At 46.5% G+C, this 19384-nt stretch overlaps 1 protein-coding gene across 1 annotated transcript; it reads right to left on the reverse strand.

Moving 5' to 3' along the window:
- Positions 1 to 1562: 1562 nt before the first annotated feature.
- Positions 1563 to 19019, reverse strand: LOC135535177 (high affinity cationic amino acid transporter 1-like; the record flags this gene model as incomplete). Its single annotated transcript, XM_064961884.1, has 10 exons — positions 18598 to 19019; positions 17923 to 18081; positions 17174 to 17345; positions 16804 to 16937; positions 14572 to 14794; positions 13344 to 13483; positions 6529 to 6631; positions 2194 to 2399; positions 1942 to 2093; positions 1563 to 1688 (listed from the first exon to the last, which is right to left on the reverse strand). Coding segments are annotated over exons 1-10 (1785 nt in total), but the record flags the coding sequence as incomplete, so codon positions are not given.
- Positions 19020 to 19384: the final 365 nt, after the last annotated feature.

Below are 19384 nucleotides of genomic sequence, written 5' to 3' on the forward strand. Positions count from 1 at the left end.
TGTAGTGCATATATATAGTACAGATAAATGTAGTGTATATATTGTACAGATAAATGTAGTGTATATATAGTACAGATAAATGTAGTGTAAATATTGTACAGATAAATGTAGTGTACATATAGTACAGATAAATGTAGTGTATATATAATACAGATAAATGTAGTGTACATATAGTACAGATAAATGTAGTGTATATATAGTACAGATAGATGTAGTGTACATATATATAGTACAGATAAATGTAGTGTATATATAGTACAGATAAATTTAGTGTACATATATATAGTACAGATAAATGTAGTGTACATATAGTACAGATAAATGTAGTGTATATATAGTACAGATAAATGTAGTGTACATATAGTACAGATAAATGTAGTGTATATATAGTACAGATAAATGTAGTGTATATATAGTACAGATAAATGTAGTGTACATATAGTACAGATAAATGTAGTGTATATATATATATAGTACAGATAAATGTAGTGTATATATATATATAGTACAGATAAATGTAGTGTATATATAGTACAGATAAATGTAGTGTATATATAGTACAGATAAATGTAGTGTATATATAGTACAGATAAATGTAGTGTACATATAGTACAGATAAATGTAGTGTATATATAGTACAGATAAATGTAGTGTATATATATAGTACAGATAAATGTAGTGTACATATAGTACAGATAAATGTAGTGTATATATAGTACAGATAAATGTAGTGTACATATAGTACAGATAAATGTAGTGTATATATATATATATATATATAGTACAGATAAATGTAGTGTATATATAGTACAGATAAATGTAGTGTAAATATTGTACAGATAAATGTAGTGTATATATAGTACAGATAAATGTAGTGTATACATATAGTACAGATAAATGTAGTGTATATATATAGTACAGATAAATGTAGTGTATATATATATAGTACAGATAAATGTAGTGTATATATATATAGTACAGATAAATGTAGTGTATATATATATATAGTACAGATAAATGTAGTGTATATATAGTACAGATAAATGTAGTGTATATATAGTACAGATAAATGTAGTGTATATATAGTACAGATAAATGTAGTGTATATATAGTACAGATAAATGTAGTGTGTATATATATATAGTACAGATAAATGTAGTGTATATATATATATATAGTACATATAAATGTAGTGTATATATTGTACAGAAAAATGTAGTGTATATATATATATATATATATATATATATATATATAGTACAGATAAATGTAGTGTATATATAGTACAGATAAATGTAGTTTATATATAGTACAGATAAATGTAGTGTATATATAGTACAGATAAATGTAGTGTGTATATATGTATATATAGTACAGATAAATGTAGTGTACCTATGATCATCCAGAAAGAGAAGCGTATATATATATATATATATATATATATATATATATATATATATATATATAAATGTAGTGTATATATATATATAGTACAGATAAATGTAGTGTATATATATATATAGTACAGATAAATGTAGTGTATATATATGTATATATAGTACAGATAAATGTAGTGTACCTATGATCATCCAGAAAGAGAAGCGTATCCAGGTTCCTCGGCCCAGCTGACACATCAGGAAGATGTTGATAAACATACTGGCCACTGGGAGGAAGGGAAGCAGGGGCACCTGGGAGGAGAGGAGAGGTGGCGTGAAGAGAGGAGAAGGGAGGAGAGGAGGCATGAGGAGAGGGGAGGAGGCGTGAGGAGAGGAGGAGAAGGGAGGAGGCATGAGGAGAGGAGGCGTGAGGAGAGGAGGAGAGGGGAGGAGACGTGAGGAGAGGAGGAGAGGGGAGAAGGGAGAAGAGGAGAGAAGATTTCTAAACATACTGGGCCCTGGGAGGAAATGTCCCTGACCGTGGGGTACCGCTGAGTGAACATACCTTGAAGGAGAGACTGGTCTTGCTCTCAGGCTGTCTCCAGACCAGTAGAGTGACTGCCAGACAGGCTGTAAATATGAGGCTCAGTAGAGAGACAGACCAGGAAGCAAAGCCTCCCTGCACTGCTACCACACAGAAGATACACACCAACACTCCTGCAGGGAGAGACAGAGACAGTAAGGACGAGACGGAGGTGACCAGAGCTAACACTCCTGCAGGGACAAAACTGAATAGGTGTGTGTGTGTGTATCTTACCTAATGTACTGGTACAGATGTTGACTACGAAGCCAGACAGGTTGTTGGGTTCTGTGTTGTGAGGGAACAACAGGTTTTTGGCACAGAACACCTCCTCTGCTCCCGGCAGGATCCCCACACTGCCCTCGTTAATGGACTCTAAGGTTTCTGGCTCGTCCAGCGTGGAAGCCATCCGATAGGCCCTACTGGATTGCTCTGGCTGGTACCTGCAGGACAGAAAGAATAGCCACATTAAAGAAGCAAAACAGTAAGCTGCCACCTCTCTCTCGGAGGACCTAAGCCCTAGGACCATGCCTCAGGACTACCTGACATGATGACTCCTTACAGTCCACAGTCCACCTGGCCGTGCTGCTGCTCCAGTTTCAACTGTTCTGCCTTATTATTATTCGACCATGCTGGTCATTTATGAACATTTGAACATCTTGGCCATGTTCTGTTATAATCTCTACCCGGCACAGCCAGAAGAGGACTGGCCACCCCACATCTACACCTGCATTGCTTGCTGTTTGGGGTTTTAGGCTGGGTTTCTGTACAGCACTTTGAGATATCAGCTGATGTACGAAGGGCTATATAAATACATTTGATTTTGATTTGATTGAAGAAATGCAACCACTCTGAAATTCAGACAGAGCTGTGGATCCAAGAACTGATCATCCATGCAGATACTAACCTGAGTACTAGAACACAGGCTGCCACCAAGGTGTAGGCTAGCAGGGTGTAGGGTGTAGTATGTAGGGTACTAACCTGAGTACTAGAACACAGGCTGCCACTAAGGTGTAGGCTAGCAGGGTGTAGGGTAGCAGGGTGTAGGGTGTAGTATGTAGGGTACTAACCTGAGTACTAGAACACAGGCTGCCACCAAGGTGTAGGCTAGCAGGGTGTAGGGTAGCAGGGTGTAGGGTGTAGTATGTAGGGTACTAACCTGAGAACTAGAACACAGGCTGCCACCAAGGTGTAGGCTAGCAGGGTGTAGGGTAGGAGGGTGTAGGGTGTAGTATGTAGGGTACTAACCTGAGTACTAGAACACAGGCTGCCACCAAGGTGTAGGCTAGCAGGGTGTAGGGTAGCAGGGTGTAGGGTGTAGTATGTAGGGTACTAACCTGAGAACTAGAACACAGGCTGCCACCAAGGTGTAGGCTAGCAGGGTGTAGGGTGTAGTATGTAGGGTACTAACCTGAGTACTAGAACACAGGCTGCTACCAAGGTGTAGGCTAGCAGGGTGTAGGGTGTAGTATGTAGGGTACTAACCTGAGTACTAGAACACAGGCTGCCACTAAGGTGTAGGCTAGCAGGGTGTAGGGTGTAGTATGTAGGGTACTAACCTGAGTACTAGAACACAGGCTGCCACTAAGGTGTAGGCTAGCAGGGTGTAGGGTGTAGTATGTAGGGTACTAACCTGAGTACTAGAACACAGGCTGCCACCAAGGTGTAGGCTAGCAGGGTGTAGGGTAGCAGGGTGTAGGGTGTAGTATGTAGGGTACTAACCTGAGAACTAGAACACAGGCTGCCACCAAGGTGTAGGCTAGCAGGGTGTAGGGTGTAGTATGTAGGGTACTAACCTGAGTACTAGAACACAGGCTGCCACCAAGGTGTAGGCTAGCAGGGTGTAGGGTAGCAGGGTGTAGGGTGTAGTATGTAGGGTACTAACCTGAGAACTAGAACACAGGCTGCCACCAAGGTGTAGGCTAGCAGGGTGTAGGGTGTAGTATGTAGGGTACTAACCTGAGTACTAGAACACAGGCTGCCACCAAGGTGTAGGCTAGCAGGGTGTAGGGTAGCAGGGTGTAGGGTGTAGTATGTAGGGTACTAACCTGAGAACTAGAACACAGGCTGCCACCAAGGTGTAGGCTAGCAGGGTGTAGGGTAGCAGGGTGTAGTATGTAGGGTACTAACCTGAGAACTAGAACACAGGCTGCCACCAAGGTGTAGGCTAGCAGGGTGTAGGGTGTAGTATGTAGGGTACTAACCTGAGTACTAGAACACAGGGGCTGCCACCAAGGTGTAGGCTAGCAGGGTGTAGGGTAGCAGGGTGTAGGGTGTAGTATGTAGGGTACTAACCTGAGAACTAGAACACAGGCTGCCACCAAGGTGTAGGCTAGCAGGGTGTAGGGTGTAGTATGTAGGGTACTAACCTGAGTACTAGAACACAGGCTGCCACCAAGGTGTAGGCTAGCAGGGTGTAGGGTAGCAGGGTGTAGGGTGTAGTATGTAGGGTACTAACCTGAGAACTAGAACACAGGCTGCCACCAAGGTGTAGGCTAGGAGGGTGTAGGGTGTAGTATGTAGGGTACTAACCTGAGTACTAGAACACAGGCTGCTACCAAGGTGTAGGCTAGCAGGGTGTAGGGTGTAGTATGTAGGGTACTAACCTGAGTACTAGAACACAGGCTTCCACCAAGGTGTAGTCTAGCAGGGTGTAGTATGTAGTATGTAGGGTACTAACCTGAGTACTAGAACACAGGCTGCCACCAAGGTGTAGGCGAGCAGGGTGTAGTATGTAGTATGTAGGGTACTAACCGGAGTACTAGAACACAGGCTGCCACTAAGGTGTAGGCTAGCAGGGTGTAGGGTAGCAGGGTGTAGGGTGTAGGGTACTAACCTGAGTACTAGAACGCAGGCTGCCACCAAGGTGTAGGCTAGCAGGGTGTAGGGTGTAGTATGTAGGGTACTAACCTGAGTACTAGAACACAGGCTGCCACTAAGGTGTAGGCTAGCAGGGTGTAGGGTGTAGTATGTAGGGTACTAACCTGAGTACTAGAACACAGGCTGCCACCAAGGTGTAGGCTAGCAGGGTGTAGGGTAGCAGGGTGTAGGGTGTAGTATGTAGGGTACTAACCTGAGAACTAGAACACAGGCTGCCACCAAGGTGTAGGCTAGCAGGGTGTAGGGTGTAGTATGTAGGGTACTAACCTGAGTACTAGAACACAGGCAGCCAACAAGGTGTAGGCTAGCAGGGTGTAGCATGTAGGGTACTAACCTGAGTACTAGAACACAGGCAGCCAACAAGGTGTAGGCTAGCAGGGTGTAGCATGTAGGGTACTAACCTGAGTACTAGAACACAGGCAGCCACCAAGGTGTAGGCTAGCAGGGTGTAGTATGTAGGGTACTAACCTGAGTACTAGAACACAGGCTGCCACCAAGGTGTAGGCTAGCAGGGTGTAGGGTGTAGTATGTAGGGTACTAACCTGAGTACTAGAACACAGGCTGCCACCAAGGTGTAGGCGAGCAGGGTGTAGGCTAGCAGGGTGTAGGGTAGCAGGGTGTAGGGTGTAGTATGTAGGGTACTCACCTGAGTACTAGAACGCAGGCTGCCACCAAGGTGTAGGCTAGCAGGGTGTAGGGTAGCAGGGTGTAGGGTGTAGGGTACTAACCTGAGTACTAGAACGCAGGCTGCCACCAAGGTGTAGGCTAGCAGGGTGTAGGGTGTAGTATGTAGGGTACTAACCGGAGTACTAGAACACAGGCTGCCACTAAGGTGTAGGCGAGCAGGGTGTAGGCTAGCAGGGTGTAGGGTAGCAGGGTGTAGGGTGTAGTATGTAGGGTACTAACCTGAGAACTAGAACACAGGCTGCCACCAAGGTGTAGGCTAGCAGGGTGTAGGGTGTAGTATGTAGGGTACTAACCTGAGTACTAGAACACAGGCTGCTACCAAGGTGTAGGCTAGCAGGGTGTAGGGTGTAGTATGTAGGGTACTCACCTGAGTACTAGAACACAGGCTTCCACCAAGGTGTAGTCTAGCAGGGTGTAGTATGTAGTATGTAGGGTACTAACCTGAGTACTAGAACACAGGCTGCCACCAAGGTGTAGGCTAGGAGGGTGTAGGGTGTAGTATGTAGGGTACTAACCTGAGTACTAGAACACAGGCTGCCACCAAGGTGTAGGCGAGCAGGGTGTAGTATGTAGTATGTAGGGTACTAACCTGAGTACTAGAACACAGGCTGCCACCAAGGTGTAGGCTAGGAGGGTGTAGGGTGTAGTATGTAGGGTACTAACCGGAGTACTAGAACACAGGCTGCCACTAAGGTGTAGGCTAGCAGGGTGTAGGGTAGCAGGGTGTAGGGTGTAGGGTACTAACCTGAGTACTAGAACGCAGGCTGCCACCAAGGTGTAGGCTAGCAGGGTGTAGGCTAGCAGGGTGTAGTATGTAGGGTACTAACCTGAGAACTAGAACACAGGCTGCCACTAAGGTGTAGGCTAGCAGGGTGTAGGGTGTAGTATGTAGGGTACTAACCTGAGTACTAGAACACAGGCTGCCACCAAGGTGTAGGCTAGCAGGGTGTAGGGTAGCAGGGTGTAGGCTAGCAGGGTGTAGGGTGTAGCATGTAGGGTACTAACCTGAGTACTAGAACACAGGCTGCCACCAAGGTGTAGGCGAGCAGGGTGCCGATAGACATCAGATCAACCAGGTCTTTCAGGTCAAACAGGAAGGCCATCACCGCTGTAGGAAGGCGTCAAAGACCATTCAGAAATATGCCAGGATCTATCCCAGAATAACCCCGTTTAAAATACAAGCCAATGCACACATTCATGGGCGGAGTTCCTGGACACAGATAGTCCATCTAAAATACGTTCTTTTTCAGGACGAGGTTTACATCTGTGTCTGGGAAACCACCAAAACAAATGACATGATTGTATTTGATTCTGGCATTAGGCATCTGCACTGTACAGTAAGAATGAACACGATGGGTGACTCTACAACTGCCCGTTATGATTTCATTTCCTGTGAACAATGTTACACACAATATATTCAAGTCACGGTACAGTATCACAACAACCAGTAGGCTAGACATACAGTAGTCACCTTCAATTCACATACAGAAAATAATGAAGAGAAACGACAGCATTTTTCAAACTTTTGAAGAGTCGAGACTAATGGACTGTCTGTTTCACATAATGTTTTACTTGTTCTTAACTAAATCACAGTTCTCTTTAGTCCGTTCAACCTAAAGTCTCTGTCTGCTACCCCCTCTCTCCTCCTCAGGTGGGCATAGGCTTGTTACTGCCAGATACAGATCAGCTCTGAGCTTAACCCTTGACCTCTAACACAGTCTTACCGGACATGAAACCTGACGCAATGGTGGAGTTGATTGGCGACTTCCTCTCACTGACCTTGGCCAGAAAGGAGAAGAGGAGACCATCGCGGGCCATGGCAAAGATTATACGAGGTAGAGGAAACATGGAGCCTAGAAGGCTATAGGAGGGGAGGGGGAGAGGGAGGAGAGGCCAGGGGTGGAGGAGGAGGAGGAAGAGGAGAGGCCAGGGGTGGAGGAGGAAGAGGAGAGGAGGATGAGAGGCCAGGGGAGAAGGAGGAGGAAGGGGAGAGGCCAGGGGAGGAGGAAGTGGAGAGGCCAGGGGAGGAGGAGGAGAAGGTGGAGGAAGAGGAGAGGAGTAGAGGAGAGGGAGGCGTAGAGGAGAGGGAGGAGGAGGTGGAGGAAGAGGCCAGGAGTAGAGGGGGGAGTAAGAGGAGAAGCCAGGGGTGGAGGAGGAGGAGAGGCCAGGGGGGAGGAGGAAGAGGAGAGGCCAGGGGTGGAGGAGGCGGTGGAGGAAGAGGAGAGGCCAGGGGTGGAGGAGGAGGAAGAGGCCAGAGGTGGAGGAAGAGGAGAGGCCAGGGGTGGAGGAGGAAGAGGAAGATGAGAGACCAGGGGTGGAGGAGGAGGAAGAGACCAGAGGTGGAGGAGGATGAGGAGGAAGAGGAGAGGCCAGGGGTGGAAGAGGAGGAGGAAGAGGAGAGGCCAGGGGTGGAAGAGGAGGAGGAAGAGGAGAGGCCAGGGGTGGAGGAGGAGGAGAAGAGGAGAGGGAGGAGGTAGAGGAAGAGGAGAGGCCAGGGGAGGAGGAGGAGGTGGAGGAAGAGGAGAGGAGTAGAGGAGAGGGAGGCGTAGAGGAGAGGGAGGAGGAGGTGGAGGAAGAGGCCAGGAGTAGAGGGGGGAGTAAGAGGAGAAGCCAGGGGTGGAGGAGGAGGAGAGGCCAGGGGGGAGGAGGAAGAGGAGAGGCCAGGGGTGGAGGAGGCAGTGGAGGAAGAGGAGAGGCCAGGGGTGGAGGAGGAGGAAGAGGCCAGAGGTGGAGGAAGAGGAGAGGCCAGGGGTGGAGGAGGAAGAGGAAGATGAGAGGCCAGGGGTGGAGGAGGAGGAAGAGACCAGAGGTGGAGGATGAGGAGGAAGAGGAGAGGCCAGGGGTGGAAGAGGAGGAGGAAGAGGAGAGGCCAGGGGTGGAAGAGGAGGAGGAAGAGGAGAGGCCAGGGGTGGAGGAGGAGGAGAAGAGGAGAGGGAGGAGGTAGAGGAAGAGGAGAGGCCAGGGGAGGAGGAGGAGGTGGAGGAAGAGTAGAGGTCAGGGGTGGAGGAGGAGGAGGAAGAGGAGAGGCCAGGGGTGGAGGAGGAGGAGGTAGAGGAGAGGCCAGGGTGGAGGAGGAGGAGGAAGAGGAGGCCAGGGGTGGAGGAGGAGGAGGAGGAAGGGGGCAAAGATTTATAACCCAAAAACACTCCAAGTCTCTCCATGAAGTCCAGAAACATGGTTTCAACTGCTGCAGTTCCCAGTGCACCTACCAGACACACAGAACCTCAGAGCCATAGGATCTGTCTGCCCGTAATAAACATGTAGAGCAGATAAGATGAGTGTCTCTCTCATAGATATAGAATCCCCTCAAATTCAAATTCTTCCCCTTTAATTAGGGACTGGTTTAGACCTGGGACACCAGCATTCTTCCCCTTTAATTATGGACTGGTTTAGACCTGGGACACCAGCATTCTTCCCCTTTAATTAGGGACTGGTTTAGACCTGGGATACCAGCATTCTTCCCCTTTAATTAGGGACTGGTTTAGACCTGGGACACCAGCATTCTTCCCCTTTAATTAGGGACTGGTTTAGACCTGGGATACCAGCATTCTTCCCCTTTAATTAGGGACTGGTTTAGACCTGGGACACCAGCATTCTTCCCCTTTAATTAGGGACTGGTTTAGACCTGGGATACCAGCATTCTTCGCCTTTAATTATGGACTGGTTTAGACCTGGGACACCAGCATTCTTCCCCTTTAATTAGGGACTGGTTTAGACCTGGGACACCAGCATTCTTCGCCTTTAATTAGGGACTGGTTTAGACCTGGGACACCAGCATTCTTCCCCTTTAATTAGGGACTGGTTTAGACCTGGGATACCAGCATTCTTCCCCTTTAATTAGGGACTGGTTTAGACCTGGGACACCAGCATTCTTCCCCTTTAATTATGGACTGGTTTAGACCTGGGACACCAGCATTCTTCCCCTTTAATTAGGGACTGGTTTAGACCTGGGATACCAGCATTCTTCGCCTTTAATTATGGACTGGTTTAGACCTGGGACACCAGCATTCTTCCCCTTCAATTAGGGACTGGTTTAGACCTGGGACACCAGCATTCTTCGCCTTTAATTAGGGACTGGTTTAGACCTGGGACACCAGCATTCTTCCCCTTTAATTAGAGACTGGTTTAGACCTGGGACACCAGCATTCTTCCCCTTTAATTAGGGACTGGTTTAGACCTGGGACACCAGCATTCTTCCCCTTTAATTAGGGACTGGTTTAGACCTGGGACACCAGCATTCTTCGCCTTTAATTAGGGACTGGTTTAGACCTGGGACACCAGCATTCTTCACCTTTAATTAGGGACTGGTTTAGACCTGGGACACCAGCATTCTTCCCCTTTAATTAGGGACTGGGTTAGACCTGGGACACCAGCATTCTTCGCCTTTAATTAGGGACTGGTTTAGACCTGGGAAACCAGCATTCTTCCCCTTTAATTAGGGACTGGTTTAGACCTGGGAAACCAGCATTCTTCACCTTTAATTAGGGACTGGTTTAGACCTGGGACACCAGCATTCTTCCCCTTTAATTAGGGACTGGTTTAGACCTGGGACACCAGCATTCTTCGCCTTTAATTAGGGACTGGTTTAGACCTGGGAAACCAGCATTCTTCCCCTTTAATTAGGGACTGGTTTAGACCTGGGACACCAGCATTCTTCCCCTTTAATTAGGGACTGGTTTAGACCTGGGACACCAGCATTCTTCGCCTTTAATTAGGGGCTGGTTTAGACCTGGGACACCAGCATTCTTCCCCTTTAATTAGGGACTGGTTTAGACCTGGGACACCAGCATTCTTCCCCTTTAATTAGGGACTGGTTTAGACATGGGACACCAGATGGGTGCAATAAATGATCAGGTAGAACAGAAAATCAGTAGTACTCCGTACCCCCAGGGTAATAATATCAGTAGTACTCCGTACCCCCAGGGTAATAATATCAGTAGTACTCCATACCCCCAGGGTAATAATATCAGTAGTACTCCGTACCCCCAGGGTAATAATATCAGTAGTACTCCGTACCCCAGGGTAATAATATCAGTAGTACTCCGTAGCCCCAGGGTAATAATATCAGTAGTACTCCGTACCCCTAGCCCCAGGGTAATAATATCAGTAGTACTCCGTACCCCAGGGTAATAATATCAGTAGTACTCCGTACCCCCAGGGTAATAATATCAGTAGTACTCCGTACCCCCAGGGTAATAATATCAGTAGTACTCCGTACCTCCAGGGTAATAATATCAGTAGTACCGTACCTCCAGGGTAATAATATCAGTAGTACTCCACTACCCCAGGGTAATAATATCAGTAGTACTCCGTACCCCAGGGTAATAATATCAGTAGTACTCCGTACCCCCAGGGTAATAATATCAGTAGTACTCCGTACCCTAGCCCCAGGGTAATAATATCAGTAGTACTCCATTGCCCCAGGGTAATAATATCAGTAGTACTCCGTACCCCAGGGTAATAATATCAGTAGTACTCCGTAGCCCCAGGATAATAATATCAGTAGTACTCCGTACCCCCAGGGTAATAATATCAGTAGTACTCCGTACCCCAGGGTAATAATATCAGTAGTACTCCGTACCCCCAGGGTAATAATATCAGTAGTACTCCGTACCCCCAGGGTAATAATATCAGTAGTACTCCGTACCCCCAGGGTAATAATATCAGTAGTACTCCGTAGCCCCAGGGTAATAATATCAGTAGTACTCCGTACCCCTAGCCCCAGGGTAATAATATCAGTAGTACTCCGTAGCCCCAGGGTAATAATATCAGTAGTACTCCGTAGCCCCAGGGTAATAATATCAGTAGTACTCCGTACCCCAGGGTAATAATATCAGTAGTACTCCATACCCCCAGGGTAATAATATCAGTAGTACTCCGTGCCCCCAGGGTAATAATATCAGTAGTACTCCGTACTCGCACCCCCAGGGTAATAATATCAGTAGTACTCGCACCCTAGCCCCAGGGTAATAATATCAGTAGTACTCCGTGCCCCAGGGTAATAATATCAGTAGTACTCCGCACCCAGGGTAATAATATCAGTAGTACTCCGTACCCCAGGGTAATAATATCAGTAGTACTCCGTGCCCCCAGGGTAATAATATCAGTAGTACTCCGTAGCCCCAGGGTAAAAATATCAGTAGTACTCCGTATCCCCAGGGTAATAATATCAGTAGTACTCCGTAGCCCCAGGGTAATAATATCAGTAGTACTCCGTACCCCCAGGGTAATAATATCAGTAGTACTCCGTACCCCCAGGGTAATAATATCAGTAGTACTCCGCATTCAGGGTAATAATATCAGTAGTACCGTAGCCCAGGGTAATAATATCAGTAGTACTCCGTAGCCCCAGGGTAATAATATCAGTAGTACTCCGTAGCCCCAGGGTAATAATATCAGTAGTACTACGTACCCCCAGGGTAATAATATCAGTAGTACTCCGTACCCCTAGCCCCAGGGTAATAATATCAGTAGTACTCCGTACCCCCAGGGTAATAATATCAGTAGTACTCCGTACCCCCAGGGTAATAATATCAGTAGTACTCCGTACCCCCAGGGTAATAATATCAGTAATATCAGTAGTACTCCGTAGCCCCAGGGTAATAATATCAGTAGTACTCCGTACCCCTAGCCCCAGGGTAATAATATCAGTAGTACTCCGTACCCCAGGGTAATAATATCAGTAGTACTCCACCCCTAGCCCCAGGGTAATAATATCAGTAGTACTCCGCACCCCAGGGTAATAATATCAGTAGTACTCCGCACCCCCAGGGTAATAATATCAGTAGTACTCCGCCCCCAGGGTAATAATATCAGTAGTACTCCGCACCCCAGGGTAATAATATCAGTAGTACTCCGTACCCCCAGGGTAATAATATCAGTAGTACTCCGCACCCCAGGGTAATAATATCAGTAGTACTCCGTACCCTAGCCCCAGGGTAATAATATCAGTAGTACTCCGTACCCCAGGGTAATAATATCAGTAGTACTCCGTACCCCCAGGGTAATAATATCAGTAGTACTCCATACCCCCAGGGTAATAATATCAGTAGTACTCACTACCCCCAGGGTAATAATATCAGTAGTACTCCGTACCCCCAGGGTAATAATATCAGTAGTACTCCGTACCCCCAGGGTAATAATATCAGTAGTACTCCGTACCCCAGGGTAATAATATCAGTACCACTCCGTACCCCTAGCCCCAGGGTAATAATATCAGTAGTACTCCGTACCCCCAGGGTAATAATATCAGTAGTACTCCGTACCCCCAGGGTAATAATATCAGTAGTACTCCGTACCCCCAGGGTAATAATATCAGTAGTACTCCGTACCCCAGGGTAATAATATCAGTAGTACTCCGTACCCCAGGGTAATAATATCAGTAGTACTCCGTACCCCTAGCCCCAGGGTAATAATATCAGTAGTACTCCGTACCCCCAGGGTAATAATATCAGTAGTACTCCGTACCCCCAGGGTAATAATATCAGTAGTACTCCATACCCCCAGGGTAATAATATCAGTAGTACTCCGTACCCCCAGGGTAATAATATCAGTAGTACGCCGTGCCCCCAGGGTAATAATATCAGTAGTACGCCGTGCCCCAAGGGTAAGATTTGAATACCCCTGGTCTATCCACAGTTAATCTAGGTTTGGTCAGGTCTTCTAAGCAGGTGCACTGTGAACAGTAGCATGTTGAGGTAACCAGGGAAACAGCGCCAGCATTGGTTGATTCCTGTAGGGAGGGAGCTGTAAGGGGGGGGGGGGTGAGGTTAGCAGCCCTGTTAGTGGTTTAAACTGGTTAGAAAGGGTTCTAGTCTCACCTGCCACCATTCCAGAGGTTACTGTAGCGATTAGAGGGGTTTTGGTTCGGTCGCTGATCTGGGCCAGACTCTTGAAGAGGAGTCCGTCCTGAGCCATGGCCCAGATGACACGAGGCATGGGGAACATGGAGCCTAGCAGGCTAGTAGGGAGATAGGAGAGCCGTGCCACACAGGGAGATACAGCGTTAAACACACACAAAGCTACTGGACAAGGGAGAATGCAACACAAGGTTACACTTTCCTTTGTGTACTTAATGTATTATTCACACAAATTATTATATTAGCATCTGGAACAGTAACAACAATCAGCATCTATTAATCTAAGGCATAGCCCATTAATCTAACAGTCTGATGCATAGCCCATTAATCTAACAGTCTAATGCATAGCCCATTAATCTATTAATCTAAGGTATAGCCCATTAGTCTAATAATCTAAGGTATAGCCCATTAGTCTAATAATCTAAGGCCTAGCCCATTAATCTAATAATCTAAGGTATAGCCCATTAGTCTAATAATCTAAGGTATAGCCCATTAGTCTAATAATCTAAGGTATAGCCCATTAGTCTAATAATCTAAGGCATAGCCCATTAATCTAACAGTCTAATGCATAGCCCATTAATCTAACAGTCTAATGCATAGCCCATTAATCTAACAGTCTAATGCATAGCCCATTAATATAACAGTCTAATGCATAGCCCATTAATCTAACAGTCTAATGCATAGCCCATTAATCTATTAATCTAAGGCATAGCCCATTAATCTACTAATCTAAGGCATAGCCCATTAATCTAACAGTCTAAGGCATAGCCCATTAATCTAACAGTCTAAGGCATAGCCCATTAATCTAACAGTCTAATGCCTTGCCCATTAATCTAATAATCTAAGGCATAGCCCATTAATCTATTAATCTAAGGTGCAGCCCATTAATCTAATAATCTAAGGAATAACCCATTAATGGGGCCTAGTGGTTTAGAGCGTTGGACTAGTAACCGAAAGGTTGCAAATTCAAATCCCCGAGCTGACAAGGTACAAATCTCCCCTAAACAGGCTGTCATTGAAAATAAGAATTTGTTCTTAACTGACTTGCCTAGTTAAATTAAAAATAATCTAATAATCACAAACATATCCCATTAATCTAGCCTAACCTGATTGTTAGGGCTTCCTCCAACTCTTGTTAAAGACCAGGAACATAAATTGTGTGAAGCACAAACACTGTAGGCCAGCTTACCTGGTGGACAGAGCACACAGTGACCCTACAGCCACAGCGTAGGTGGCTCCCTCCCAGCCTACGTGTTTAAAGGCTACAGGCAGAGGACTGTTCTTATCCAACATATAGTAGGGCATCATCATGGTGAGGGCACCAGACACTCCGAAGTAGGCCACGAAACAGATGAGGAGAGAGGCTACGATTCCGATTGGGATGGCTCTCTGTGGGTTCTTTACCTCCTCACCTATAGGGGTTAAAGGGCAGAGGTTAAAGGAAACAGATGAAGAGAGAGGTTATGATGCCTATTGGGATGGCTCTCTGAGGGTTCTTTACCTCCTCACCTATAGGGGTTAAAGGTCAGGGGTTAAAGGAAACAGATGAAGAGAGAGGCAACGATGCCTATTGGGATGGCTCTCGGAGGGTTCTTTACCTCCTCACCTATAGGGGTTAAAGGTCAGGGGTTAAAGGAAACAGATGAGGAGAGAGGCTACGAAGCCTATTGGGATGGCTCTCGGAGGGTTCTTTACCTCCTCACCTATAGGGGTTAAAGGTCAGGGGTTAAAGGAAACAGATGAGGAGAGAGGCTACGATGCCTATTGGGATGGCTCTCGGAGGGTTCTTTACCTCACCTATAGGGGTTAAAGGTCAGGGGTTAAAGGAAACAGATGAGGAGAGAGGCTACGATGCCTATTGGGATGGCTCTCGGGGGGGTTCTTTACCTCCTCACCTATAGGGGTTAAAGGTCAGGGGTTAAAGGAAACAGATGAGGAGAGAGGCTACGATGCCTAATGGGATGGCTCTCTGATGGTTCTTTACCTCCTCACCTATAGGGGTTAAAGGTCAGGGGTTAAAGGAAACAGATGAAGAGAGAGGCTACGATGCCAATTGGGATGGCTCTCGGAGGGTTCTTTACCTCCTCACCTATAGGGGTTAAAGGTCAGGGGTTAAAGGAAACAGATGAGGAGAGAGGCTACGATTCCTATTGGGATGGCTCTCTGTGGGTTCTTTACCTCCTCACCTATAGGGGTTAAAGGTCAGGGGTTAAAGGAAGCAGATGAGGAGAGAGGCTACGATGCCTATTGGGATGGCTCTCGGAGGGTTCTTTACCTCCTCACCTATAGGGGTTAAAGGTCAGGGGTTAAAGAAAACAGATGTGGAGAGAGGCTACGATGCCTAATGGGATGGCTCTCGGAGGGTTCTTTACCTCCTCACCTATAGGGGTTAAAGGTCAGGGGTTAAAGGAAACAGATGAGGAGAGAGGCTACGATGCCTAATGGGATGGCTCTCTGAGGGTTCTTTACCTCCTCACCTATAGGGGTTAAAGGTCAGGGGTTAAAGGAAACAGATGAAGAGAGAGGCTACGATGCCAATTGGGATGGCTCTCGGAGGGTTCTTTACCTCCTCACCTATAGGGGTTAAAGGTCAGGGGTTAAAGGAAACAGATGAGGAGAGAGGCTACGATGCCTATTGGGATGGCTCTCGGAGGGTTCTTTACCTCACCTATAGGGGTTAAAGGTCAGGGGTTAAAGGAAACAGATGAGGAGAGAGGTTATGATGCCTATTGGGATGGCTCTCTGAGGGTTCTTTACCTCACCTATAGGGGTTAAAGGTCAGGGGTTAAAGGAAACAGATGAAGAGAGAGGCAACGATGCCTATTGGGATGGCTCTCGGAGGGTTCTTTACTTCCTCACCTATAGGGGTTAAAGGTCAGGGGTTAAAGGAAACAGATGAGGAGAGAGGCTACGATGCCTATTGGGATGGCTCTCGGGGGGGGGGTTCTATACCTCCTCACCTATAGGGGTTAAAGGTCAGGGGTTAAAGGAAACAGATGAGGAGAGAGGCTACGATGCCTATTGGGATGGCTCTCGGAGGGTTCTTTACCTCACCTATAGGGATTAAAGGTCAGGGGTTAAAGGAAACAGATGAGGAGAGAGGCTACGATGCCTATTGGGATGGCTCTCGGAGGGTTCTTTACCTCACCTATAGGGGTTAAAGGTCAGGGGTTAAAGGAAACAGATGAGGAGAGAGGCTACGATGCCGATGCCACTCTGAGGGTTCTCCACCTCCTCCCCTACAGGGAGAGACAGAGAGTACTACAAACGTCTGGTAATTTTCCCCAAAATTCCTGATTTTTTTCCCTCCTGAAATTCTGGTTGGAAGATTCCTGGATTCTGGATGGAAAAAAAAGCAGGAAATTCAGAGGTTAATGAAGACATGATGAATTCCTTATAAAGCCTTGATAAGTGTACTGACCGGTGGTGGCGATACAGTCAAAGCCTACGAAGGCATAGAAACAGGTTGCTGCTCCAGACAGGACCCCAGTAAAGCCAAACGGCATGAAGCCTCCCTGACCCAGACTCTCCTTCGATGGCAAGGACTCTGTCATACTGGAGGAGAGGAGCGCACACACACACACACACACACACACACACACACACACACACACACACACACACACACACACACACACACACACACACACACACACACACACACACACACACACACACACACGTGCTCAGAAACAAATTCTCAGTAGTGCAGATGACTATCTAAAGCAAAAACACAGGCAGCATTGAGCAGCAAATACACATATCTATCTGTTCCCTGATCCCTGACTCACTTCAGTGTTGCGTTGACAGTGATGTTGAGGATTTCATCGGGGTTCAGATGCCAGTTCTTTACAGTTCCTTTGACCAGCCCTGAGATGACCACGAACACCAGTACTAACACATTAATACAAGTGAACACCTTGTTCACCATGGCTGACTCCTTCACTCCAAACGCTAGTAGGCCTGGAGGAAGTGAGGGAGAGAGAGAAATAGAGAGAGAAATAGAGAGAGAAAAATAGAGAAATAGAGAGAGATAGAAATGGAGAGAGAGAGTGTGAGAGAGAGAGAGAAAGAGTGTGAGAGAGAGAGAAATAGAGAGAGAGAAAAATGGAGAGAGAGAAAGAGTGTGAGAGAGAGAGAGAGAAATAGAGAGAGAGAGAGAAATAGAGAGAGAGAAAAATAGAGAAATAGAGAGAGATAGAAATGGAGAGAGAGAGTGTGAGAGAGAGAGAGAAAGAGTGTGAGAGAGAGAGAAATAGAGAGAGAGAAAAATGGAGAGAGAGAAAGAGTGTGAGAGAGAGAGAGAGAAATAGAGAGAGAGAGAGAAATAGAGAGAGATAGAAATGGAGAGAGAGAGAGTGTGAGAGAGAGAGAAAGAGTGTGTGAGAGAGAGAGAAAGAGAGAAATAGAGAGAGATTATTATTATTCAAGTTTTCAAATATTTTGATTCCAGGTCTGTTTTCCCACAGCACCATACTCCAGAGAAAAGGTCCAAAAACAGACAACATATAAATGTATTTCTTTATGGAGCAATGCCCACCTGTGAGAATGATGATGATGATGACAGCGAACATGTCTGGGTATTCAGCCAGGATCCCTGGGGCCTTCATCGCCATGTGGACCCGGCACCACTGCTCGATGTGTCGACCAATCAGCTCATCAAATGTGGCGCTCCATGCCCGAGCCACGCTAGAGGTTCCTGTTAGGAGATAACCAGAAAATGTGGATCCAGGATCAACACAGCTAAATGATGATCTAAGATCAACACAGCTAAATTATGGTCCAGGGTCAACACAGCTAAATGATCCAGGGTCAACACAGCTAAATGATGATCTAAGATCAACACAGCTAAATGATGATCTAAGATCAACACAGCTAAATGATGATCTAAGATCAACACAGCTAAATGATGATCTAAGATCAACACAGCTAAATGATGATCTAAGATCAACAAAGCTAAAATTATGGTCTAGGATCCACACAGCTAAATGATGATCTAAGATCAACAAAGCTAAAATTATGGTCTAGGATCCACACAGCTAAATGATCCAGGATCGACAATCATTATATGTTTATACAAGAGGCATGAAAATGCAATGCATCCCATATATATCTATTGTCTGCATTATGACAGTATCTTTCTAACGTTCCTATCTGAACATACATGTGTGAGGAGGAAGGTGTGTGTGTGTGTGTGTGTTTATTGCCCTCTCACCTATAATGTAAGAGAGGATGAGGTTCCATCCGGTGATGAAGGCCCAGAGCTCTCCAACAGTAACATAACTATACAGGTAGGCCGAGCCCGTCTTGGGGACGCGGGCCCCAAACTCAGCGTAACACAGACCAGCCAGCACCGAGGCCAGCGCTGCGATGAGGAAGGACAGGACAATGGCTGGACCAGAGTTCTCTCTGGCCACGGCCCCGGCCAGGACATACACCCCAGCTCCCAGAGTACTGCCTACCCCGAGAGCCACCAGGTCGAAGGTGTTGAGACATCGGGAGAGACGTGAGTCCTCGGTGTTGTAGTCCACCACCTTGACACGCAGCAGCTGCTTCCCGAAGCCCTTCAGCGTGGCCAGAATCATCCTGGCTCTTTGTCCCTCCGGATCGCACGCTGCCTGTAAGATAACACTTCACCTCTCTGTAGCACAATGGTTGAACAGAGAGAGATACAGAACCTTTCCGACAACTGTGTGTGTGTGTGTGTGTGTGTGTGTGTGTGTGTGTGTGTGTGTGTGTGTGTGTGTGTGTGTGTGTGTGTGTGTGTGTGTGTGTGTGTCTGACAGTCTCTCAGATCACTCTTCTTAGCCTCTCTGTATGGGGTTTAAGCACCTGGAGTCAAAACAAAGAGAGCGTCAGAGGTTTTCTACGACTGTGTGTGTTTGTGTGTCTGTGTGTGTGTGTGTGTACCATACACACACCGTTGGGCCAAACAAGGGTGAGTAAAATTGTACAAAACATATGATGTTTACTGTTTTGGTTTTGTTCGCTAAACAGTCCTG

This window comes from Oncorhynchus masou, unplaced genomic scaffold (genome assembly GCF_036934945.1).
Source record: "Oncorhynchus masou masou isolate Uvic2021 unplaced genomic scaffold, UVic_Omas_1.1 unplaced_scaffold_4571, whole genome shotgun sequence".
Lineage (NCBI taxonomy): Eukaryota > Metazoa > Chordata > Actinopteri > Salmoniformes > Salmonidae > Oncorhynchus > Oncorhynchus masou.